Source organism: Contarinia nasturtii, unplaced genomic scaffold (genome assembly GCF_009176525.2).
Source record: "Contarinia nasturtii isolate CC-2019 unplaced genomic scaffold, AAFC_CNas_1.1 Cnas_scaffold_2678, whole genome shotgun sequence".
Classification (NCBI taxonomy): Eukaryota; Metazoa; Arthropoda; class Insecta; order Diptera; family Cecidomyiidae; genus Contarinia; species Contarinia nasturtii.
The window spans coordinates 741,021-766,638 of NW_022199997.1; the positions used below are offsets into that span (position 1 = coordinate 741,021).

Genomic DNA, 25,618 nt, shown 5'->3' on the forward strand with positions numbered 1-25,618 from the left:
ATGGAAATGGAATACCGAACAAAACGAAAAGTCGCGTGGAAATGATTATCAAAAAAATATATAATGCTTTAACACAATTTTTCTTACAAAATGTCAATGTGCCGCCGAAAAAACTTGTTATAATTTGATTCATTTCATTCCTCTAAATTCAATTATGAATCGCCGAAAGTTATGCATTCAATGAATGTGATTTGTTTACGTTTAAGTTATTTCCATTCGATTTATGTATTTGTGAAACGTGCTTTCTCATATTCCATGCACGTTTTGCTGATAGCATAATTCTATGCATAGTCGGAATCTGCTCGAAATTCACTGGAATAAAAACAGCGCCTTTCAATTCAACCGATCGCTATTTTTATATACGCGCGCGTAAAAGAGACAAAAATCACAGCCATATGCTTTGGTTCTTAAAATATTTCCAGTCGGTTTCTATTTTTATTTGGCAAGTACCTCCAGTGAATGAATCGATGCGCGCGTATACTGCATATAGAACATGGTAGTCAAAAAACATGCATATGCCTTTCATATGGAGTGTAGCGTATCTATTTTCTCATTTTATTGTTTTTTAGCATCATTTTCGTGGATGCAAGATTTTAGATTTGTTTTCCAAAATGATAGTTTTGGAAGAGATAGTTATGGTTCAAGAATTTTTTCAAAACAAAAAACTAGTGAAAATATTTAAAAAAAATACCCACAATAAAATCTCTTTCAAAATCACTTTTGCAATAAATCATTTGTTTTCCTTCGAAGGTGTAATTAATCGAGATGAGAGTGCATTTTATATTGCACTTGTTGGGCTTCATAACAATTCCAAATGATTCAGTGTCAATTTTAATATAATCGGTTTTGTAGTTTGTACAAGCACTTGTCTCCATCTGACTGAACTAAAGGCATCTTGTACGCACTCAACTATCTGTTTCATTCAATTGCATTTTGTTTCTCGTTTAGTTTCGTTTATTTATCAGGATCAGCGACCCAACGTTGATTACGTGTACATGAAACAGTGAGGATCGAGCAACAAAAGAACGAATGAACTTTGCGAAAAAAAATCTAAGGCTATATGACTTTCCCATCATTCGTCACACTATTCCATATATATTCTTTCGTGCTGCTTTATGTGCTGCTCCGCCAATAAACATACTGTTAACTTATGTTCTCATTTCGGATCGTTTTGATAAAGGAACACGAATTTGATTGTGTTGGTTTTCGTGCGCGGTGGGCCATTTCCAGCAACGCATATGAAGCGCGAATTCAATTCCAGTCGATCAGTTGCTCTTCAGACTTCGTAGCGATCGGTTGTGAACAAGAACTTGTGGTGAATTCAATTTACAATATTTTTTTACATTTTTTGCAATTCAAGAAAAAAAGGAATATCATAAATTGATGGTTTTAGTGAAAGAAGTTTCTTTTTATTTAAAAGTATTTTTTTTATTTCAGTGCAGCTGATTCATATTCTGAAACAAAAAGAAATCAAAATTTTCATTGAATCGATGAATATTTTATGAATGTTCTAATTAATCGCAGAAATAGTGAAAAATGAGATCGTCTGCAGGCCAAATTGGCCGAAAGACAATGTTTAATGCAAATCGATTAATAGCATTGATTGTGCTCGGTTCAGTGTTATTCGATGCTTTATATGCAAAGGTAAGAAGAATTTATGAAAATATGTGGAAAAAGTATATATTAAAAAAGAATCACGTTTTGTGTGTGGAAATTCAGTGTAAAAAATTGTGCTGATTTGAATAAGAAATAAAAAAAAATCATTTCATAAAGTGTCGAGTTTCCATGTTTCATGTTCATATTGCTGTGAATTTATCGCGCTGCAAATTGTACAATTTCCTGTAGCCTTGTGTCTCGCTCATTATTATCAAAAAATGATGTGGCCTAAGTGTTACTAAACAGGGAAATATCAATGTGTTATCAACGAAAATAAGCTCAAATTTGTGTTGCCAAAACTGCTAAAAAAGCAAAACAGCTAGAACATTCAGTACTCTGAAAATATCAAGGAAAAGAAACAGTGCTTATAATCAAAAACTGAATTGACTTTACTTTGACCCTTTGGCTCACTGGTACGCAGTACATAAAAGGCTACACATATTACACACATACATTTTCTTGGCACATTTGATTGAATGAAAGATTCTTTTCTTCTCTTTTTACTCAAAAGACTGCGCTCCAAAATAGAAACTGGACATTTTGTATTAACTTTGTTTGTCTGCTCCTCAAAATGCTGCATTTTTTCGAAAGGCGTCGCTATTCATTTACCATATATGCATCGGACGGCAGTTCAATTCAATATGTTTATGCTCGAAGCAATCTTTGGATTCACTTTGGTCGCTTTTTTCGCAATGTATGCATACGTTTCGAATTTCTTAGACGTTGTCTTTTTGTTTGCGCGCACACACATACACACAAGTCACTAACATTCTAACCAGCATAAAATGCTAGTGAAACCGTGTTTTGTTGTTGTTTGGTTTCAAACGAAATCGATTTAAACTGTTTATTCGATTCATATTTATGACTGCAACTGAATCATTTCCAAAGCAATCATTTCAAACTTTAATTTCTCAGACGATAGCATGAAAGTAAACTTCATTCGTTTCAGACGATGGATATTAATTTTGCAATCTAATAACTCGCATTGACTTTGTTGTAAACGTACAAAAAAACGGCTCACTATCGCTTGCATTCCGCACTATGCACGCACATGCTATTTCCTCCTTTTTTTGAAATGACCCAAAAAGACCAGTCATCACTTCACATCAGAACAAAGTCATACTGAAACTAAACGCACATTTCAACAGAATATGCGCGCATAAACGATAGTCTTTGCTTAATTTGTCTTGCAGAACATGATCGGACGATGTGAGCGTTTTTGCAAGCGGCATGCATTTTTGGTGTCATTAAATTCCAAAAACTGTGCGGCGCATGCAATTTCAAACATGAAATTATTACGAAGTGTTTCCAGCTGAAATGAGATATTTTAAATTAGATCTTTTTGTGTTTCGTTGTGAGTTTGTGTTGAATGGTATGACTGTATCCTATGAGATAACTGTTCATGAATTTGTGATCACTCACACTCACACAAAACGCGCATTCACATTTAACGATGCATCATAAATGTGGCAACAGTTTTAAACATATGATCCGATATGTTATGCCTACACAGAAAATGATTTGGTGAAACAGAATTTCTACTGTCTCATAATAATTTCTGTAAATTTCAGCAATGTTATGTATTATATTTAATCAATTGATATTCGAAAAAAAAAAACATGAAATCCATAAGAAGTGGAATATTTTTCAAAATTGGACCAGAAGGTTGTGATCTTGTGCGTTTAATCGCTCTTCTTTTTTTTAATCGACTTGTTCATTGATATGAAAAAAATTAAGCATTCAAATCAACTCAACTTAAATTTTATCAATGAATTTTCAATTTCGAGATTTTTTTGGCTTCAAATGTTTTGAGTATTTTTCGTTCTCCATGTGCTAAATACTTTGAAAGTGATATTCTGTACAAGCAAAGAATATGTCGTAAATAGGTTGGTCGCGATAACAAAGTATAATATTTTGTTTAAGATTTGAATAGAAAAAAAACGTCTCTATGATTTGTTTGTGTAGAAAACGATCATCCGGGCTAAAATGAGTCTTAATTGCATAATTTCATTATAATTTCTCGTAAATGTATCCAACTGGAAGTTTGATATTTGATTTTCGTCCGGTTTCGAGCGCGCTCACTATCTCGATATGTTAACATCAACATCAAAAGGCGTATATCAACCAATACGACCCTATTCAGGAAGAAGAATGAGAAAAAAGCGCAAAAAATTCGTCGGCTCTTATCTCGTTTTCTCGTTTTATTCGCCGTTCATTTCCATGTTCCTTCATATAATGTAAATGCTTGCTCTCTTTTCGTGGCGATGATAAAGGAGTACATTTAAATCAAATTTCATTGTGTTGGTTGAAACCGTTGGCTACGCTACGATTCACATCGTGCATATGAGTTTCAAATTTAAATCCACTTATTCAGTCGGTGCTCCGTTCTCATAAAAAACGGTTGGCTTTTTTATAAGGAGAAGAAAATTGAGGTTTAACGAAAAAAAAAAACAGTTAGTGTTTGTGTTAATAAGTGAGATATGATTTTTTTTCAAAGTCTTTTAATGGATTTACATTATCACTTACTTAGAATAATTTTCAATCTCAAATTTGATTGTGATTTTTTTTCAGCGGCAATTTAGTGTGATTAGTACATTTTAATGTGCCTATAGTTGGGAATAAAGTGTTTTTATTTTTGGATTGATGACAGTATTGTTTTTGAGCTAATTGACGACGATTAAAAGAGTGAAAATGAATCTGCTCACAGGTCAATATGGCCTGAGCAATTTTTTCCATAAAAACTATTCGCTTTTATTTGTGGGTATTTTACTTATGCTCGGTGTTGTTGAGTGTAAAAATGCCACAAAGGTGAGATTTTTCGACATTTTTTTAAATTTTGAATAGTTTTTTTTTTAATTTTTTTCCACGATGTACAAAAATTGGAAATGAATACAACAAATTGGATTACAACATCGATCTTTAACATCATCGATCTTCAAGAAGCATAGTTACTACGAATGATAAAAAGTGTTTCGTGTAGAAAATACAAAATAAATCAAAATAATGGTTATTACTTAATAATCAAAAATTAAGCCTTAAAAGTGTGCGTATTAATGAAGAAAATTCATGATTAAAATATGCTGCATCTGCAAAAACTGGATTATTGGTGAAAAAATATATTCAAATTTTCTGAGAAATATTGTATTGAATGTGAAAAAAAGTCTTGTGTAGTTGTTGTCATGAAATCAGTATTCATCATAATCAGTTCATTTCCGAGGGCTGTTGCTATCAGTGTTCGGTTTCCTTTTCTCAATACAAAGTGACCCAAAAACTAACTGAGTAAAAAAACAGATATGTATATTTGAAATCCGTCCATCCAATTGTTTCAATAATAATACGAGGGTTGCTCCATAATTTTTTTTAAAAACATATATAACACAGTTGTTTTTTGTCGAAAATGGTTTTATTGTTTTTCAAAATATTCCCCGAGATGATCGATACACTTTTGCATTCGATGAAACCATTTGTCATAGCATTCGCGCCACTCCGAAACTGATATCTCCAAAACGTGTGTTTTGAACGCTTCAACTGCTTCTTCTGGTGTCGAAAATCGTTGACCACGTAGTTTTTTCTTCACGCTTGGGAACAAAAAAAAGTCATTGGGTGCCAGGTCAGGACTGTACGGTGGATGACCCATCAGTTCGATGTTTTGACCGGTCAAAAATCGAGTAGTTTGAAAAGATGTGTGAGAGCTCGCATTATCGTGATGAAGAATTATTTTGCGACGGTGGTTGTTTTTTCTTATTTCACCAAACACTTCGGGCAAACAAATGGTGGTATACCAATCAGAATTGACGGTCTTACGATCCTCTAGTGGAACGGTTGCCACATGACCACTTCTCCCGAAAAAACAGGCGACCATTCGCTTCGAAGTGCTTCTTGCTCGAACAACTTTCGTTGGGTTATCTTCATTTTGGAAGACCCATACAGTCGACTGCTGTTTCGTTTCGGGCTCATAGGCATATATCCACGATTCGTCACCAGTGACGATTTTATTAACGTCTTTTGAAGCACCACGATTGAATTTCTTGAGCATTTCTTTACACCAACTCACACGAGCCATTTTTTGTTCATCGGTCAATTTATGTGGGATCCAACGAGAGCAAATCTTTTTTACGGCTAAATGTTCATGCAAAATTGTATGTATGCTGTGGGATGAAATGCCCAAAGATGCCTCAATCTCACGGTAGGTCACATGACGATCTTCCATAATCAGTTTTCTGACAGCATCGATGTTTTGTGGCACAACAGCCGATTTTGGACGACCTGTATGAAACTCGTCTTTGAGCGAACTACGACCGCAACGGAATTCTCGGTACCAGTTATAAATTGTCTGAAGGGTTGGTGCTTCATTGCCAAAGGCCAAATGAAGTCGATCGAAACACTGTTGTTGAGATAATTTACTTCGAAAATCGTAGTAAATCATTTTACGAAAATCTTCACGTGTAAAATTCATTTTTTTGTTGAGTCGCAGTTTACCAGTCACTGTAAACAATACAAATAGCGTTCGTACGACAAAAGGTTCAGGGCACGAATACATACCAAAACATCAAACTTTACGAATATGACAATGGTTTACATCGGGCAACACTATAAGTACCATTTTAAAAAAAATTATGGAGCAACCTACGTAAAACTGTACGGAATGTACAACAGGCAAACCAAAATTATGACGACGTATAAAGAACTGAATTTTTTTTTACTACTGTGTGGTGGTGCATTCAAGCAATTTGAATTAAATCTTTCGTTTCCAACAGCATATTATGTGGCGCATACGCAATGCAATTTACACAATTTGTGACCACAGTTGAAATTTGAATATAAATGAAAACATGATGCGAATCGAGTATGCTAAGAATAAAAAAGTGCTCTTTGTGTGTGTGCATGTGTATGTGAGTGTTTTTTTTTTTGCAATAAAATGTGTATCTAAATTCAGAATTGTGTGAAATTGTGTATCTGTGTATTTGTGAACGCCTTCATTGTTCCCGGAAGTGGCTAATAATAATATGTGAGATCAACATAACGGAACAAAATGCTTGGATACTATACCAACACTGTTTGCACACAAAAAAATCTATAAAACTACAAAACAATCAAAAAAGTCCTGTGAAATGTTGAAAATTCAATAAAATTTAGTGTTCAATACAATGCGTATGCGTACAACCAGTGGAAATAATCAATTTACACACATACTTTCCGGTTTGATTACATTTTCTTAGAACGGGTGGCCTTTTTATTTTTAGAAATGAGCATCTAGACAGTAATAAGCACAGCTTGAAAAATTTCATAAAATTTTTGTATCGGACCATCATCCGTTTGCTGCTAGAAAACAGTGTATGTAAAGTGTGTCAAACCAACACTGTTGAGAGCAATATTATGCATACATCCAGCGCTGTGCGATTACTTCTAGTGATCGGCCTACGGCTTTTTTTATCGTTGATAAGAAAAGCGAAACGACAAACAACAAAATGAATTAAAGTTTCATTTATTTATGCAACTGAAGACGTTTACACATTTTTGTGCAACACTCACATGCGCCTGATGCGAATTCAAAAGGGAACATCGAACGAATGAGCATTTAAAACAAAATTATGATATTATAAATTTTATGCTTGACGTAAATCGATTTTCATGAAATAATACGATTTCATTGTATATTATATACATTAACACAAAGTGCTTATTTCATTGATCATATCTTTGTGATCGTGTGGTGTATTTTGTATACTATATCGGCAAAAGAAAGTCAAAACGGTGTTTTCAATTTCTCTTGTGTGGAGTCTTTTACTTTGAATATTCCCAATTTTATTTACAGATTTTTAAGTGTTTCTTCTTATTTTCAATTGTTTTAAATGTGTCTTTTTTTCATTAAGGAATGCAATAAAGAACCGTGTAAATGTGAAGGAATTAAAGGCGCTTTAGGATCACAAGGACCATCGGGCGTACCTGGTCTAGAAGGAGAACCCGGAGATATTGGATATGATGGTAATTTGTTTAGTTTTAATCTGAACTTCAATGCATGCTTCAAATGAAGTTTTTTTTGTAATAAAATTGTTGTGTCTTGATTTTTTTGGCTCTGATGTTGTTTGACACAAGTTTTGATCACTACGCTTACTTTGAACTCCTTTTCTTCAGCCATCGATGAATTTTGTTCCTTGATTTGTTCATCAAAGTGATCTTCCTTGTAATTTAATCGTTTTCGATTGACAATCCAATAAGGGCTTTCGCTTTTTTCTTCATTAATTTCCATCGTTTTATATAATTTTCGCTTGTTGGCTATTCTTTAATGAATACATCTCGTACGATGATGATAATTATGCATCTTCAAGAATTTTTAGCTTCCAATTCATATAATTTTGTTATTCCAACTTCCAGTGAAGATATTGATTTTACTTGTAGGTATTGATACATTGCTTTTTACTTGTAGGACCGCCTGGCCGACCCGGAGAAGTTGGAGATAATGGTGAATATGGCTCACAAGGGGAAAAAGGATTTAGAGTATGTTAACATTTTATATATTGAGGTTTTTTTTATTTTAACCGAAAAATTAATTGATTTAAACTGAAAACCAGCTTAGATGATAAGTTCTTTTGGACTTAACAAAATTACCAAGTATTAGGTAAAAACACGTACCTATTTTGATAGTGTTGAATGCATTTCAAGATATTATATAGCTCAGGTTTAGCAGCACGACTGACGAATATCAAATTGAAATGACCGCGATGGAGCTCAAGATGAAACGAGCGACCGCAACTCAAATGGCCAATTCAATATATTTTAAAATTCATTTCGAAACTATAGTCAGTATAATCACCGCGCCAAATTAAAAATTTGTTGATACAGCCGCCCCATGATTGGAGTGATATCAGCAAGAATGTACAATGTAAAACAAAGACACACAACCCACACAAAATTCGGCGAAACAATAAAACATCGACAAGTGACACAATTTCATTCATTATTCAATTGAATAGATACCCGTTTTTTTTATTTGCTTCGTCCTTGTGTTTAGTCGAACTAATCAAATCAAGTAGTTTGTTTGTACTTTTATAAACATAATGCATGTCAAATTTTTTGAACGTTTTTTCATAACAGTAAGTGGCATTTTTCACAATAGTTGACTCATAGAACGAAAGGCTGTGTGTTTGTATTGAATTTGGCAGTGTGAATCGCTCTCAAATAATTCTTTTGGTGCTTGTAGCTTTACGAAAAATCTCAAACTCTAATGAAATAAGTCGGACTCATATGCACTAAAGTATCAATTCACCATTAATTTCCTCTTTATGTGTAAAGTCCATTGTTTCCAAATTGTTGATGGTAAGAAGAAAGGGAGAAAATAAATGAAATGCTAACAATTGTAAATAATTAATTTGAAACATAGCTATATAATATAGCTTGAAATGCGTTGGTACTACCAATTTGGTAGGTAAATTTTTTCGATTAAAAGTTTAAAAAAACACCTAATTTTGGTGAATTTTACATTATGTTCCAATGAAAGTGAGTTTTTATTTTGTTTGTTATTCAATGAATATTTCCGATGAATTTCAATAGGGGGAGCAAGGTGAGCCCGGACATCGTGGAATTAACGGAATGCCTGGTGAGAAAGCATCCTTTTTCATTAAATGAAGAACATATTTATAGCAATCAATTGAATTTTAGGTTTACCTGGAGAAGAGGGACCACGCGGTCCATTTGGTCTCGATGGATGCAACGGAACAGATGGAACTGTTGGAATTCCGGGAAATCCCGGTTATCCAGGTGATTAATTGGATTTGAAAATAAGCGATCATATACAACACTTTTTTTTAACTTGTTTTGGGTCTCGGACTCTCAAATATATTTATTGTACTTGTTCTGTTTGTTCTGCAAATGTAACGATAATTATTAAAATGAGTTGATGATTTTCTATTATTACGAGATTGATCGATGAATTTATTAAATACTTTCTCATCTAATAGGACAGCGTGGTGCACCTGGTGAGCCGGGTAGAACTGGTCCAAGAGGCGATCCGGGAGAGGGTGGTATCAATTCAAAAGGCACAAAAGGTAATCGATCAGCAATTTCATCACATTTTGTTTACTTTGAACACTGCTTAAATTATTCATTTCATTTGGTGTTCTAAGGATTAAGAGGGGAGCCTGGAAAGCCCGGTTTACCGGGATATAAAGGATTTACTGGAATGCCTGGACTTAGAGGATACGATGGCAGAGTTGGTCCGATGGTAAAGCAATTAGTATTATAATAATTTATGGAATCTAATTTTATTCCTACCGACCAATTATATGTGTTATTAATATAATTTCGGTAATCTATTGAAGGGTTACAAAGGAGAGCAAGGAGACTCTGGACCCCCCGGTGATGATGCAAATTCGCAACCGGTACGATTGATATAAATCGAAATGTATGCTTTATGTTTTCATAAAATGACATTATCTCATTGTCAATAGCCACTTCGAAGCAGAGGTGCTAAAGGACCAAAAGGGCCACCGGGTGATGTCGGCGAAAGTGGTGCATTTGAGTTACCTGTAGTGGATGTAACTGTACGTTCAGGTAAATTGAAATCGCGAATTCTATCTATTCGGGTTATTTTGATTATTAATGGATTGTTTTCTATTCTAAAAAAAAACAGGCGCAAAGGGTGAAAAAGGTTTCAAAGGACCAATGGGCGATAAAGGTCCACGCGGTAATTACGGTTATGCCGGAGCGAAAGGTGAACGCGGTTTTAAAGGATATAAAGGTGAAGAAGGTTCCGTTGGTGATCGAGGAAAAGTTGGACGAGATGGTGAAGCAGGTATTGGTTTTTGAATTCATTCTTTATTTTCGATCATAACTGTTTACACAAAATGCGACAATGGTTACGTTTTCTTTTATTTTCGATTAAATAAGGCGCTCCTGGTGAAAAAGGAGCAAAAGGTGCTCCAGGATATGCTGGAAGAGACGGTGCCGACGGTTTGAAAGGTGAAATCGGGGAAGATGGTTATAATGGTGTGCCAGGTTTACAAGGTATGTGTTTAATTTAATCTCCGACATAGTACTATTACTAAATGTTCTTAATATAAACTCAACGTTTCTAAAAGGTCCACCCGGTTTGCCTGGTATTTACGATCCAAGCTTAGATGAAAAGTCGGACGGTCCAATTGGACCTCAAGGTGACGTCGGAGAAGATGGAATCAGAGGTAGATCTATTCATGTCATTCATATGTAAATTTGAAAAAAGTAATAAAAATTGTTTGAAATTTCTTATAGGCACGGTTGGCGCTACAGGCGAACGTGGACGGCCAGGTCAAAGCGGTGTGCCGGGCCCTCCAGGAGATCCAGGCATTGACGGTTTACCAGGTCGCAAAGGTAAGAATAAAACGTATTACTTGGTTTTCGATATATGCCCGAGTAGCCTACATTTGTTTACAATTCATTTGTATACATCCATTCCGCATTTTTTTATTGAGTTTTATTGAAGGCGGTAAAATATTATAAAATTAAATTTTCTTTGTCGCATTGTGAAAAACAAATATCAAATATCAAAAAAAAAATATTGGCGAAAGTCCTATTATGTAACATTTGTGTCTTTTGCAATTTAAATTTAACAAATTGGTTTTCCCAACAAATCCATGAATAAAAGTTACAGCATCGCAATAATCACTGTAATGTTATAACAAAGCATGACGATAAGGCAAAATTGCTTGCCAGCGCCACCAAATGACTCCATATGTTTCTATACAGTTCTGCGGTTGCCAGCGGTACTAATCTCTAATAGAGCGTTGCCGAACTGTCATTATCGTCGTGCTTTGTGTTATAATAACGAATATTTTTAGAATGAACTGCATGTGTTAGCTAAAGTGCCAACTACAATTGTTCTCCTAAAGTTATTGTACCATCGAAACGGTAGTTGTAAAAACATTTATATAACATCAGTAATGTGCGAGCTACATTTTACAGGGGGGGGTGATTTTTCAAAAACCAAAAATTCTCTAGCAAATCAAACAAATTTTCGTTTTTTTTTTTTTTTTTGGAAGTCACTTTTTGAGGCGAAAATCCCTAGCAAATCGAAAGAATTTTCTCCGCGAAAAACCTTAGCAAATCTGAAAAAAATCTCTCGGAACCAAAAACCCTAGCAAATTTAAAGGAATCTCCTCAATTTTCTACATTGATGAGCTAAAAAAAAAGGTCTTCACTTTTTTCATGAAAAACCCTAGCAAATTCGAATAATTTTCGCGAAAAAAATTTTCTCATCCAAATCACAGGGGGGGTAAACCCCCCCCCTTCGCACATTACTGTATAATATATATATCACAATGATTGATTTGAAACTCGTCAAGTTTCTACTGACCATTATGCAACATTTTTGCAACAGATTTGTCAAAGAAGATAGTAATGTAACGGAATTAGAACAATGCTATTACGAAATTTTGTAAATTGAGAATTTTGACGGATTTTGCTATTCGGGTGACCTTATTGTATGTAAACTAAAATCATTTAAACTTTCGATTATAAAATCCGTTATTATATCCGTAATTAATTATTTATTTTATTATTTAAGGTTTAACTATTCCCGGACAGCCAGGAGATCAAGGAGAACCGGGGCCAATGGGACCAATGGGTCCAGTTGGCATTCCAGGTAAGAGAATAATATAGAATCCGATGCAAAATCATTTGAACAACAATTACATGTTTCATTTTATCGAATAGGTGCTGTTGGTAGACCAGGATTGCAAGGATTCCCTGGCGCAAATGTACAAGGACAAAAAGGTATGTTTGTATTTTATGAACGTAATTTCGTTGATTTCAAACACAATACATTTACTATGTATTGAATAATTTTTCGAAACAATATTTTTATTTCTACACCAAAAGTCATATCACATGAAAATGCTAAATTTTCATGTTGAATTTTGAAATGTCTTACGAAGACTATTTGGTGTTGAGATATTTATTCACATTTTTGGCGATTATTCTATACTATAACTCTCACTTTTCATTTTATAGGTATATCGGGTGCGGATGGACGGCCAGGTGTGATTGGATTCGTTGGAGAACGAGGAGAACCGGGGCTGCCTGGAGATAAAGGTCTACCCGGAATTGGATTTAATATAACTGGTAATGTATTTCAATTATTATAATATCAATGACTTATTCAAAGTAGTGAATGCTTAATAATGCATTATATCCCATCGACATTTGTGGCGGTGGTTTAAAATTCGTACAAATGACGAATATTAGATGTATTTCTAATTTGGATAATCTTGAGAATTAATTAATAAATATTTATTATTTCCAAACATTTTGAATATAAATAAACGGCAAAAACTACATTCAGCCCACTAAATAATACAGATTTTATTTTATATTAAAACTACGTGAATTTTGCTGCGTTTCATATAATTGCCACTAATAAAGAAATTAATTTAATTTAAGGTCCACCTGGTTTTGATGGTATGCCGGGCCGTAGGTATGTATTTAACCTTGTATTCAATCAATTAAATATCTTGCTTATTCAATAATGAATTTTTAGAGGAATGCCTGGTGTGCCCGGATTTGATGGCTATCATGGTTTGAAAGGAGACAAAGGTTTACGTGGTGACGATTGCGGTTTTTGTCCACCTGGATATCCTGGCGAGAAAGGAGAAATTGGAGAAACAGGTAACTAAATTCTAGCAATTAACTAGCATATAAAGAGAATACATTTAGATTATCTTACATACTTAGTATTTATATAGTTAAATATCGGTGACGTACATCTTTCTAGAAAACATATTTAAATATGGAAACTTAAAAAAATTCATTAAAAATTAATCAAAACCTATAACTTTGTAATAATAGCTGTAGCTATAGGTTGTAACTAGGACTGATTATGGAGATAAGTTTAAATTATAAGTAATTAGATCAAGTCTCTATCTTGACAAAGACGAAAATTGCCAATAATTTGTTTACTGAAATAACAATGCATTTTTTGTCGGACGTTGGGAATCACACATTGTTCACTTTGCCATTCTGACTAGCATCATCAAAACCGAATAAATTCTATTTGTCATCTGAAATTAATCCAAAGCATTAGGTAAATATATTCAAGTCAAAATAGTATATTTACGTTAGAAAAAGATTCAAAGTTTAACTTCGCAAAAGGACCAATACGGAGATAAGTGCCATTTTGTAAGCGTTTAAGCATGTAAGCATAGCATAGTTGACTTTTTTTTTGGCATAAGATACCAGGGTATCTCTTGTAATTTCAGCAATAACATTTTATTCTAAATGAAAAATGACGAGAAAAAAATTCAAATCAAAATCTGTTGAAATCAATCTCACATAAAACTTATTACAGCCGAATCAACTTCATTCCCAATATCACACAAAATATACAATTGTGAATAAGTAAGAAACGCAGCTCCCAAACCGCCAATCCAGTCGCCCAAAACAACGTTTTGATTAGTTCATTTTTGTCGAATAATGGAAAAATATAAATCACTCACATATAAATAAAAGAACACAGCAAACGCTACCGAATGTGTCAACATAATTGGTTGCAGGAAAAATTTCCAATAATATAAATCAGATAAACCCAGAATAAAACTAGGATAAATGATCAATGGCCATGAGATACTTTATGGCAAAAGTAATAATAAAGAGCTAACGTACCGGTCGACATCCTGTAATTGTATGAAAATATTGCGAAACTTCAAATCATTTAATTTGTTCATATTTTGCTCGAAATGTACAATAGATTCAGTCAACCGTTTGATTGAATAGCAAATCGCTACCGTACTTGCCCATACATTATTCTTTAAAATTCAAGTCACAATTTCAATTCCAACGTTTCCAGTTGTGCCGATCAGACAAACGAAAATTTGATTTGCCACATTAAGGATTATTCCATTCTTAGACTCAAGATCAGTGAATGGAAATAGAACCGGAATTGGTAATTGAATATCGTTTTTAAATATGAACGCATAAATCGGAAAAAACATCATTATGATCATTGATTGAATCACAATTCCAAGCGTTGATGATGTACTTTTTAGCAATTTAATGGCGCTTCGATCACATATTTCAATGTATTTCGGATCAGAATCTTCATCTATATTCGTGTAAATTTTATCGGAAGCGCAAAATCCAAGACTTTGGTACGCTTTCAGTTTTGATGGAATCAATACCAAAATGTAACAGAGCGCAGACTGTGTGAATTGAAATTGGATTTTTTTAAATCAATTATTTATATTCAGACAACCCAGAATTCATGGACGTTTTTATTAGTAAAAAACAACAATTTGCTTATTGTTATATCATTTCATTACAAAATCAAAAAATGTAAAGGTGATTTAAATTTTATCAAATGGACATTAGGGACATTATAAGTTTTGAATATGATCGAACTTCTGCAGGCATGCATTTCGGGCACTTGATTATCGATTAGTTATAATTCCGAAATGTATGCGGTCAGATTCACTTGTAGAAAAACAGTTTTTTTTTTTGGAATTGAGACTGATACATATTAATTAATGTGAATTGAAATTCGGAAAATGTATTTTCAAAGCTCAATGATGAGTTCATGTAATTACCGGAACAACAACGCCAAATAGCGGAGTAACCAACAATCCAGTGAGAGGCGTTTCTCTATAATACCAGAGAGTATAAATGAACGATATCATAATGTCCAAGATCGTAAGCATTGGTGCGAATGAATACCAATGGACCACTGTAAAAATGAATTGAATGGTAGCTAAAGTAACTACTTCAGTTGGTAAATGGTAAATAAAATTACTGTAATTGCGATCTAGTGCTGCCACTCCAGTCAACGTTAAAACAAAAATTCCAATTTGTTGTACAAACTCCCACTTTCCCCTTGGACTTCGACTCAAGTAGTCTGCCTTGATTAATTTATACTTTTCTATTAGTCGTTTAAACATTTTCGATTTGAAGTGGATCACTTGCATAAGAGAACTAAATCAAAATGTTTCGTGCTCTACGCTTATATTTGTCTTTATCAATTTTAATTGTTCTACTGTATACCAATCTTGAAACTGAACCACATGAAAATGGTGTGAATCTAAGCACGTGAAAATATAATTTTTAAAGTGAAATTATTGCATCCATCCAAGAGTCAATTATGTTATAATTTTATTTTCAACACGAAGAAAGTGATTGCCTCAAATTAAACGATTTTTTATGTAAATCTAAACAAACACTGCTCCTAAAAAAAGGATAATGATACGTACGTGTGTTTCCTCGTAATAAATATTCCGATATTTTGTAATGAGAATTTTGGCTGGCTTGTAAATCAGAACTGAATCGAAAATTCAAGACGTTAAAAATGCATAAACCAATCCAAATGATAAAGGCTAGAAAGTTAGAGGACACAATAAAGTATATTTCGTTCAAAAATGGTATTATTGAAAATATAAACAACTTAATGTCTGAATCCACCAATGTGGCAATTTGAATGTCTAAGCTTCTTAACCATATTTTATTATTTACATAGTAATTAAAGTAGCTTCTACATTAGAAAGAAAGATAAATGAAATAAATTCAAATTGCACAATGCAATTGAATGCAGTGAAGTGATTACAATTTCAATCGTTTAAGGGAAACATGCAATAATAATATGACTATAATTATAATATTTTGCCATCTAAATTGTACTTAGAAAATTACCCAATGGTCGTGAATGTTCCTTCGTCGATTAAAAGCGTTGCCTCGTTTTTAGTAGCATTCCATAATTCAAAAGGCCTTTAAAGCAGTACAGATTGGTCATACTATCCAAAAATGAGCGGAAAATCATGAGTTGCTAAAATAACAAATTTCTCAAACATTTTTTAAAAAGGTCGACCAGGTTTTAGTGGATCAGCTGGTATTAGAGGAAGAACAGGTGCTCGTGGTTTGAAAGGACTTCAAGGCAAACTTGGACAACAAGGACCACCCGGAATAAGAGGTTTGATTTGAACACAATAATTCGTTGCATTCGTTGTAATTTTTAAACCTTTGATTGCATCATTTGTATTTAGGTCCACCTGGAGCCAATGGTGAACCAGGAAGAGAAGGACCAAAGGGAAAAAGAGGTATTCACTTTGTTTTTTTTCTATCAATCAAATAGAAAAACGGCATGAAAAAGATATTCAATTTATTATAATAATAATATATTCGTAGGTTTGATCATCGAAAGTGACACTCAAAAAGGAGTGGCAGAGGTTGGAGATATTGGAGATGTTGGATATCCAGGTGTGTGTCAGCACCTTTCAAACGATTAAAATAATATTTCCAACATTACCAAACGAATCTAACGAATCTTTACAAAAACTGTGTAGGTTTACAAGGACCTGATGGTGATACTGGAGCACCTGGTCTACCGGGATTCCCTGGATTGGAAGGAGCCAAAGGTGAAACTGGTCTCGATGGTATTCCAGTGAGTTTTTTTTAAATCATTTTTTGTTATATAAGACTTCAAAAATATACAATCACTTCCAACAAAAATTGTAGGGAACTCCTGGACGTGATGGTATAAACGGCAGAGATGGATTGGATGGAGCTCCAGGTAAATTCAAAGTTTTAAAGATCAAATGAAATCTGAACTTAATATTTTGGTTTGATTTCGATTATAGGCGCTCCCGACAATACACCGAAAGAATTTTTACGTGGATCACCAGGTCTAAAAGGATTTAAGTAAGTTAAAATACATGCTTTTATTTAGAGCTTTTCACGAAAGTTCATTCGTTAGTTAGTAGTGTATTTTTTTATTTACGTTTTGCTCGTTCGTTCTTTCGTACAAAATAAAATGTTCGGATTGTTCGTGTGAATTCTTTTACTTTTTTGTGATTACTAACACCGAATTTGTTTTGCAGGGGTCCAAAGGGCGAGCCCGGCGAAGATGGAAAAAGAGGAGAAACTGGTGATTTACCCGATCCAATATGGGGTATGCTTTTTTCAACATTTTAGACTATTTTTCGTGAAGTAATAACGTATTAATATTCTATTTCAATTGTAGATGGTTCAAAAGGAGACAGAGGCGAACCCGGTGAACCCGGTAAGTAGCTCGTACATAACTGTTTCTACACAGATATTTTTTGGTAAATGTGAAGGTAATTGGTAAAAGTAATATTAAACGTACAGATTTATCTTCATAGAAGAAGTCAATTTTTCATATAACGAGTGAGTCACATCATTTTTATGATGATACTCTTGATGTTATCTTCATTTGTGTACACGTGAATTGGAAACAATAAAAAGTGTATAACTACTGCCCAACTTTTTGGCATTGTTTTTTTACCAAAAAAAGTTCTGTGTAAAAAAAAACTTTGTTTACACATTTTTCATCAAATGAATTATCCGTTTTAGGTGATCAAGGCTTGCAAGGATTCCGTGGCTTGAAAGGATACAGAGGCCCTCCCGGTGTTCCAGGTAACATTTTTGTTTAATTGAATGGAATGAAAATCTATTTCATTGCATAATTTTTTCAATAATTCGTAGGTTTCAAAGGTGACAATGGATATCCCGGAGAAATAATTGAAGGTCCTGAAGGAAACAAGGGATACAGAGGTAAAAAAAAACATAAATTATTTGTAATTTTGCAGTTTAACTATTAAAAATACGGCGGTTTCGTCATTCGCGCGTAATACCGTTCGCTGTGATCTTAATGTATTTTCATTTTCGAACATTAGCCATTTGTCACTAAATGATTGAAATTATTATGGTTTCATTTAGGTTTGCCCGGTAATCATGGTCCAATCGGTGTTTCGGGCCTACCCGGAATTGATGGTGAGGCTGGACAGGATGGACTTCGAGGCATAAAAGGATCACGTGGTGAATCGGGCAGTGGTCTTTTGATGGGCGAATGGGGTGAACAAGGTAGAAATCACAACTTGAATTGAGTTGAAAGCGTGATAATGATTTTATTTCGTTTTGTTCTTTAACAATTTACAAATTTAGGTGACGCCGGTGAAGATGGAGAAATCGGAGATAAAGGTTTCCAAGGATTAACAGGATTAAGAGGCGCTCCTGGACCTAGAGGTAAATATTCTCTAACTGAGTGTTACCATCTTTTTTCAAAGATCAAAAACAATTTTTAAAAATACTTGTGCAGAGCTTTCGCTAAATTACTAATCTTTCTAATGAATTTACGTAGGTGTTAAGGGTGAGATGGGAGACATTGGACCACAAGGAATTCAAGGATTAGAAGGAATTAAAGGTAATTGTTTCATTCATTTACTATTCCATATTATTGATTCATACAATCGGCGTGCAGAAAAAACGTTTGATTCATTCAAAAACATGATTCCATTTCACTTCGCTCCGATACATCAAGAATTACTTTCCATTGTTTCAATTTTTAATGATTACTTTCGCTTACAATCAGGACAAAGAGGTGACATTATTTATGGAGATATGGGTCCACCTGGAGCACCAGGACGTGATGGAGCATCAGCACCTTATGGAGATAAAGGTAAATACAAAATATTTAAGTGCACGATTTAAAGTATATTTACATTTTGTTTTCATTTTTTTTTTTTTGAACAAAAGGTCACAAAGGAGATATTGGTTGGCCAGGAATGCCAGGATTGCCTGGACCAAGAGGTAATTTAAAATTAAGCGACTATTGACTTTCGTGTGAATAAAATCGATTTTGGTCAAATTGTGCATGTAGCGAGAAATTTTTTTAAACATGAGGCTTCAAATTCATCAACAGTCTAGGGTGGCCGAATACACAAAAATTCCGATTTTAATCGCCACACGTCATTTGAATTGGTCCAAAGAAGCTGTGAGCAAAATTTTACCACTGCATCCCAAGCCAGAAATTGTTCGTTTTTCGTAAAAATGATTTTTTACGTCTAATTTCCTCAAAATTCGAATTTTTGTGTAATCGGGACGCTATCAATTTTTGGACAACGGTTCCAACATTTTTCATATAGCAAGCATAACCGTCAGTAAACTACTGTGCTATATGCTACCTTAAATAAAGCAAAATGACGAAAGTTTGGTGCAAAATTGAATTCTACATATGAATGCATGTGAATGACACTTTTGTGCTCGCCGTGTGACATTTTTACACAACGATTATAAAAAAAAATTAATTGCTCAATTAAAGGTGACGATGGAGAAGCAGGTCGACCAGGCGATGAAGGAGATGTCGGAGAGCCTGGAGATTTTGGACCACCAGGCATGTTTTCATTCTGAACCAAATCATTTATCCAATTTTTTGTAAAGTAACACTTGATATATTTATCATTATACATGTAGGAATGTTTGGTATTCGTGGTGTTGATGGCGAATTAGGTGACCAAGGGGATATTGGATATGTCGGTAAACCAGGTTACACCGGCAGAAGAGGTAAAAACTTAATGGATAAAAATCTATTTTATAAAAATTTATTTCGTTTAAATGAAATGAAAAAAATTACGTTCCGATTTTTAGGTATTTCTGGATTACAAGGACCCAAAGGCGAGACCGGAGATCAAGGGCCACAAGGAAAAAATGGTCGCAATGGTTTAGATGGTCGGAAAGGTATGCACAACTTCATTTTACAAAGCATTTTTGTACATTAGTATGGTCAAGAAAAATACTATTTTGTTGCTAAATGACTGTTTATATTTGTAGGTGAAAGAGGAGACTATGGTTATTTCGGAGCGGTTGGTGAAAAGGGAGAACCATCCTTTAGTGGTAAATAAAATATTTTCCATTCGTAGTCTTTTACACTTTATTATGTCATAATAATTGTACGATTTTCTTTCGGTTGAAGGTGTGAAAGGAGAGATGGGTAATCCCGGTTTGACGGGTCCACATGGTTATAACGGCAGACCAGGCTTGAGAGGGCCAAAAGGGGAAGAGGGAGACGCTGGATTGGGTAAGAAAACAAACCCATTGAAAATGTCGATAGAAGAGTCATATAATAGATAGATATCGTCATATTCTAAAGAAATGTGTCAATGAATGGAACTAGTGTCATAATAGAAAAATTCTATTTTAATTTCAGTGTACCAAGGATCTGAAGGGCCAAAAGGTGAAGCCGGTATTCCCGGTCGATTTGGATACGATGGATTCCCAGGTTTGTAAAAGATTTTTGTACAAATTCAATTCAGTATTTTATTTGAATATTTGCGAATAATCATTGCAGGCATCAAAGGAGAACGCGGTGATTCCGGGGAATTCGGTGAATTTGGCGAATCCGGAGATGAAGGTATGTTTATGTAAATTTAATCACCAATCAGATTAACACAATTTAAAGAAATGAAAATAAACCAATTTATTGCAACCGATTTCAATTTGAATGTTTGCAGGCATGATGGGCTTACCGGGCTACAGAGGAAGAAACGGGTTGAAAGGTTTGCCAGGCTTACTTGGATTGAGAGGCGAATCTGGTGCAAATGGACCGCAAGGCGATGTAGGTGACGATGGTATTCCTGGACAAAAAGGTTTCAAAGGCGATTTTGGTAAGCAAAAAAGCAGAATTGATTGCATCGAAGTTGAAAACAAATGAATAAATAAATAAACGTTAACCAAAGAGAACTTTATTTGGCATTTGTTATAATGATGGGATTTTTAATAAATTTTCATTTTCTTCTCCAATAGGTGATGTTGGTTTTCAAGGAGAAGAGGGAGAAAAGGGGGAACAAGGTGATGTGGGATTGCCAGGCCCTGCTGGAGCTGTTCCAATTGTATACGTTGCTCCAGGTAAATTTTACCACAAAATATTCATTTTTGCAATTAGCAATAAGTAAACATCAATTTTTCGGTAATCTGATCCCAATTGGGTGTATGCATTAATTTCCAACGTCTTTTTTGTGAAAAACAAAACATGTATTTCTATATATTTAACCAACGTATTCTCCATCGTTAGCTATTGCTTCCTGCCATCTTTCACTTCGAATCTTTCCCATCTAGATTTAACTCCATTGCAACTTATTTTTGCATATTGCTTGCAATTCCACATCTTCGAACTTTTTTGGCTGACTTGGCCGTCTTTCATCTTAAAATTACCACTTTTGATTTGTTGAAACCATTCTCTGCAGCCTAATTCCGATGGAACTTGTTCACCCTTAGTATCACGAAGCGTTCGATGTGCTGCAGCGGGAGTTTTCTTGAAATAAAAAAACAAAAGGAGATCCTCGAAAAGACACCTTATCTGAATCCATTTTGAATTGATTCAAAAATAATGACACTGTATGAAAAATAAATCTTTCTGCTCTGAATTAGGTAGACAAATGTTAAGTCTACAAAATGCAATAGGTTTCACTTGTCAAGCTACACACAATTTTAAATAGTGACATCTAAATGTCGGTGGCGGAAATTAATGCACACACCCAATCCTTTGTTAGCATTGCTGTTAAATCCAATTACGTGAAATGAGCACGCTATAAAGAAATTGTCAATTTTTGATATAGGTCAAAAGGGTGAAAGAGGAGACTACGGAAATTCGGGCGCACCGGGACGAAAGGGTGCAGAAGGTGCGTTAGGATCTCCGGGTAGACACGGAAGAAAAGGAGAGTACGGACTTCAAGGAGAGGCTGGACTTGATGGCTCACCAGGTAAGAATGCGATCAATTTTAAATATATTTTCAAATTATAGCTCAAACTAAAGATATATTCCATTTTTTTGTTGTGAAGGTTTGCCCGGTGCAAGTGGTGACAAAGGTGTGAAGGGTTTCCGAGGCCCAGCTAGGTAAAGCAAATTGCCAAAATACATTTCTATGATTCATATATTCAAAACTAAATATGTATAAGGGTGAACCTAAATCCGGACTAATTTTCTTGAAAATCATCTTAAAATTTCCGAAAATTGGACTAAAGAATTCGAAAATAGTACTAAAATATCTTTACAATGACGATATTGATTTAGCATTCTTTTAGTCGTTTTTTGAACAGTTAGAAGAGTAATTATTTTTTATTGTTCTTAATCAAACAGTCAATTTGCTGAAAGAGGCGAACCTGGATTACCAGGTCTTGATGGTTTGCCTGGTCGTGAAGGAATGCTCGGACCTAAAGGAGCTCCAGGCGATTACGGAGATGATGGTGAAGCAGGTGAATACACAGTTTCACAATGCATTTGGACTTTTTGTTACAAATTAATAGACATTAATACACTAAAAGTGATACAAACTGTACATTTCAAACTGTACAAGAAATTTACTCGTCTGGTCTTGTTGTTCAAAAATTTTTTATATTTAAAATTTATTCTTAAAACATAGAGGCGCATTCTCACATGAAACTCGTGTTCTATTCTTTCTCTGACTCTTTTTCATCAAATAGGTCTCGTCGGATTTCCGGGCTTGAGTACACCTGGTGTGAAAGGGGACATGGGAGACGTTGGCTATCAAGGTGCTCCAGGCTTAAATGGTTTGCCAGGATTAAAAGGACTTCCAGGACCTCAAGGAGAGACTGGTTTCAAAGGAGAGCAAGGTCCACAAGGTACTAAACTTTTTTATTTATTCACTCATAATTTTGCTACATCATTCTTTTTTTCAAACGTGTATCCGTTCTCAATGCATATTCGCAAATAGGTATTATAGATACTTGAACTTAGAATCGAATGCTAACATTGTTTATCTCTTTTAACAGGTCAAATGGTACGTGGCTCCAAAGGTGAAATCGGTGAAACAGGATATGAAGGTAAATGCACAATTACGAATGATCTTGAATTCATTTTGGTTCTATTAATACTTATTTATTCTTGTTTCGATAAAGGATTCGCCGGTCTCGATGGATTAAAAGGCTTACAAGGCGAGATGGGATATCCTGGATTTAAAGGACCAAGAGGACCACGCGGTTTAATCGGCGAACAAGGTGATGTTGGATGGCATGGTATTGATGGAGTTGATGGAGCCAAGGGTGTGAAAGGTAATAACAGACGAAAAGAATTAAGCATTTGTATAATGGCACATGAATACTAATTTTTAACCAATGATAAATTCAGGTGAACGCGGTTACACATATCCATATGAATTGGCGCCAAGAGGAGAGCCCGGCATCGATGGATTACCCGGACTGAAGGGACCATTGGGAGACGATGGTTTTCCAGGCATTCCCGGAGTTCAAGGCGTTCGTGGATTACGTGGCTTCGGAGGCGAAGTTGGACTACCAGGTACGTTACTTATCGTCATCTGTTATATTGCTAACGTTGTACTACCTCCAGTATGATTTTACAACGATACTATTGGACCAATATTATTAGTGAAAATTGTACTTGATCACAGATCTCACTATTAATTTTGCAAGAATTATATGTTTACTAAATTCATTTATCATAGAATATTGTTTGTTCCGTTTGTTATTGTTCGAATAATAATTAATTGAGATTTAAATCAATTTAAAGGTCTTGAAGGTCCAGACGGAATTAAAGGTGCTGCGGGAGATCGTGGACCACCTGGTTTGAATGGATTAGACGGTTATCCGGGTACAAAGGGAGAACGTGGTGACGATGCACAAGTACCACCACAAGCAAAATCACGCGGATATGTATTCGCACGGCATTCGCAAAAAACTGAAATTCCACAATGTCCACCAAATTCAAATAAATTATGGGAAGGTTATTCGTTGGCCAGTGTAATTGGATCAAGTCGGGCGGTTGGTCAAGATCTTGGCTTGGCCGGATCGTGCATGTTACGATTCTCAACAATGCCATACATGTTCTGTGACGTCAATAATATTTGCAGTTATGCCGAAAATAACGATGACTCTCTATGGCTGTCAACCGAAGAACCAATGTTACCAATGATGAATCCAATTCCAGCAACTGACGTTCAAAATTACATTTCCAGATGCGCTGTATGCGAAACAAGAACACGTATCATTGCCATTCACAGTCAATCAATGAAATTGCCAGATTGTCCAACTGGTTGGGAAGAATTATGGACTGGATACTCATATTTAATGGTATGCTTATTTATGAAACAATATATATTTATCCATTGAATGCACTAATTATTTCAAAACATTTTCAGTCAACAACTGACAACAGCGGTGGATTTGGTCAAAATCTCATCTCGCCTGGTTCTTGTTTGGAAGAATTCCGACCACAACCAGTGATTGAATGTCATGGACATGGTAAATGCAACTATTATGATCAACTGGCATCATTCTGGTTGGCTGTCATCGAAGATGGTCAACAATTCAGACGACCAGCACAACAAACACTGAAAGCCGATCACACAAAAATGATCAGCAGATGTACGGTTTGTCGTAAAATTGAACGAAGCAAAAATCCGGTACCACATGAACCAATCACTCATCAGCCACCACAAGAGCAAAGAGCTAAACCGGTAAAAACTGTTCCTTACCCCCGTCCCGATCAAAGTCGTTACTATGCTCCGGCCAATCAACGTGTACGTCAACCCTACCAACAACAACAACCCTACCAACCACAACAATCCTACCAACAACAACAACAACAGCCACGACGACGCATTTATCCAAATATTTACAACAGACAGTCCGGTTAAAAAAATGGCGACATTGATAAGGAATTTAATATAGTTTAAATGTTTGTGTTCCTTACAAACGATGTTTATAAAAAAATAAGAAAAAAACAACACTTTGAACAAATGCCATTCAAAACGAAATAAAGAATTCTTACATGTATGGATATTTTTATATTGTAACTGACATTGACAAAATAGAATAAAAAAACTGCCATAATCAATATAGTTCATATTATATATATACCATTTTCAAGATAACACATACAAAAAATGTATTTTGTGTCGATACCAAAAAAACGCTATCCTCCAAACATGGGTACAAATAAAATGTGTATGAGAAAGAGAACAAATGTATTGTATAGTTTAAAAAAACAATAATGACGAAATAAAAATATATTTCTTTGTTCAACACTATGTAAATTATGATCTTCTATTTTTTGTAAATGTAAACACTGTTTAGATAAAAAATATAGGCTTACCCAAGTAGGTAGATATCAATTAGAAAACTTTGGGACTCCTGGACTCACACAAGAGATAAACCCCACAAATTATTTTAGGATTCCTATTAA

General features: G+C 34.7%; 1 protein-coding gene across 3 annotated transcripts; it reads left to right on the forward strand.

Moving 5' to 3' along the window:
• The first annotated feature begins 1,278 nt into the window (after positions 1-1,278).
• Positions 1,279-25,234, forward strand: LOC116348918 (collagen alpha-1(IV) chain). Of its 3 annotated transcripts, none has more exons than XM_031780128.1 (52): positions 1,279-1,315; positions 1,438-1,644; positions 7,530-7,641; positions 8,084-8,154; positions 9,208-9,253; positions 9,316-9,414; positions 9,615-9,701; positions 9,780-9,877; positions 9,975-10,034; positions 10,104-10,206; positions 10,286-10,447; positions 10,543-10,659; positions 10,734-10,832; positions 10,903-11,001; positions 12,194-12,271; positions 12,343-12,402; positions 12,640-12,750; positions 13,069-13,102; positions 13,166-13,293; positions 16,469-16,576; positions 16,650-16,703; positions 16,792-16,863; positions 16,950-17,047; positions 17,122-17,176; positions 17,244-17,304; positions 17,484-17,554; positions 17,627-17,665; positions 17,977-18,039; positions 18,109-18,177; positions 18,343-18,486; positions 18,568-18,648; positions 18,764-18,826; positions 18,995-19,081; positions 19,159-19,212; positions 19,724-19,795; positions 19,876-19,965; positions 20,050-20,139; positions 20,233-20,295; positions 20,375-20,479; positions 20,609-20,680; positions 20,750-20,812; positions 20,913-21,065; positions 21,205-21,306; positions 22,017-22,160; positions 22,240-22,294; positions 22,538-22,653; positions 22,882-23,040; positions 23,191-23,241; positions 23,317-23,469; positions 23,546-23,713; positions 23,945-24,504; positions 24,573-25,234. In XM_031780128.1, exons 2-52 carry the CDS (start codon positions 1,537-1,539, stop codon positions 25,068-25,070), a joined length of 5,505 nt encoding a protein of 1,834 aa, XP_031635988.1. In that variant the 5' UTR covers positions 1,279-1,315; positions 1,438-1,536; the 3' UTR covers positions 25,071-25,234. The 3 variants fall into 3 exon arrangements, with proteins under 3 accessions (XP_031635988.1, XP_031635989.1, XP_031635987.1); XM_031780129.1 differs by having other exon boundaries at positions 1,296-1,315; positions 1,443-1,644; XM_031780127.1 differs by lacking the exons at positions 1,279-1,315; positions 1,438-1,644 and adding exons at positions 4,039-4,129; positions 4,228-4,464.
• The last annotated feature ends 384 nt before the right edge of the window (positions 25,235-25,618 follow it).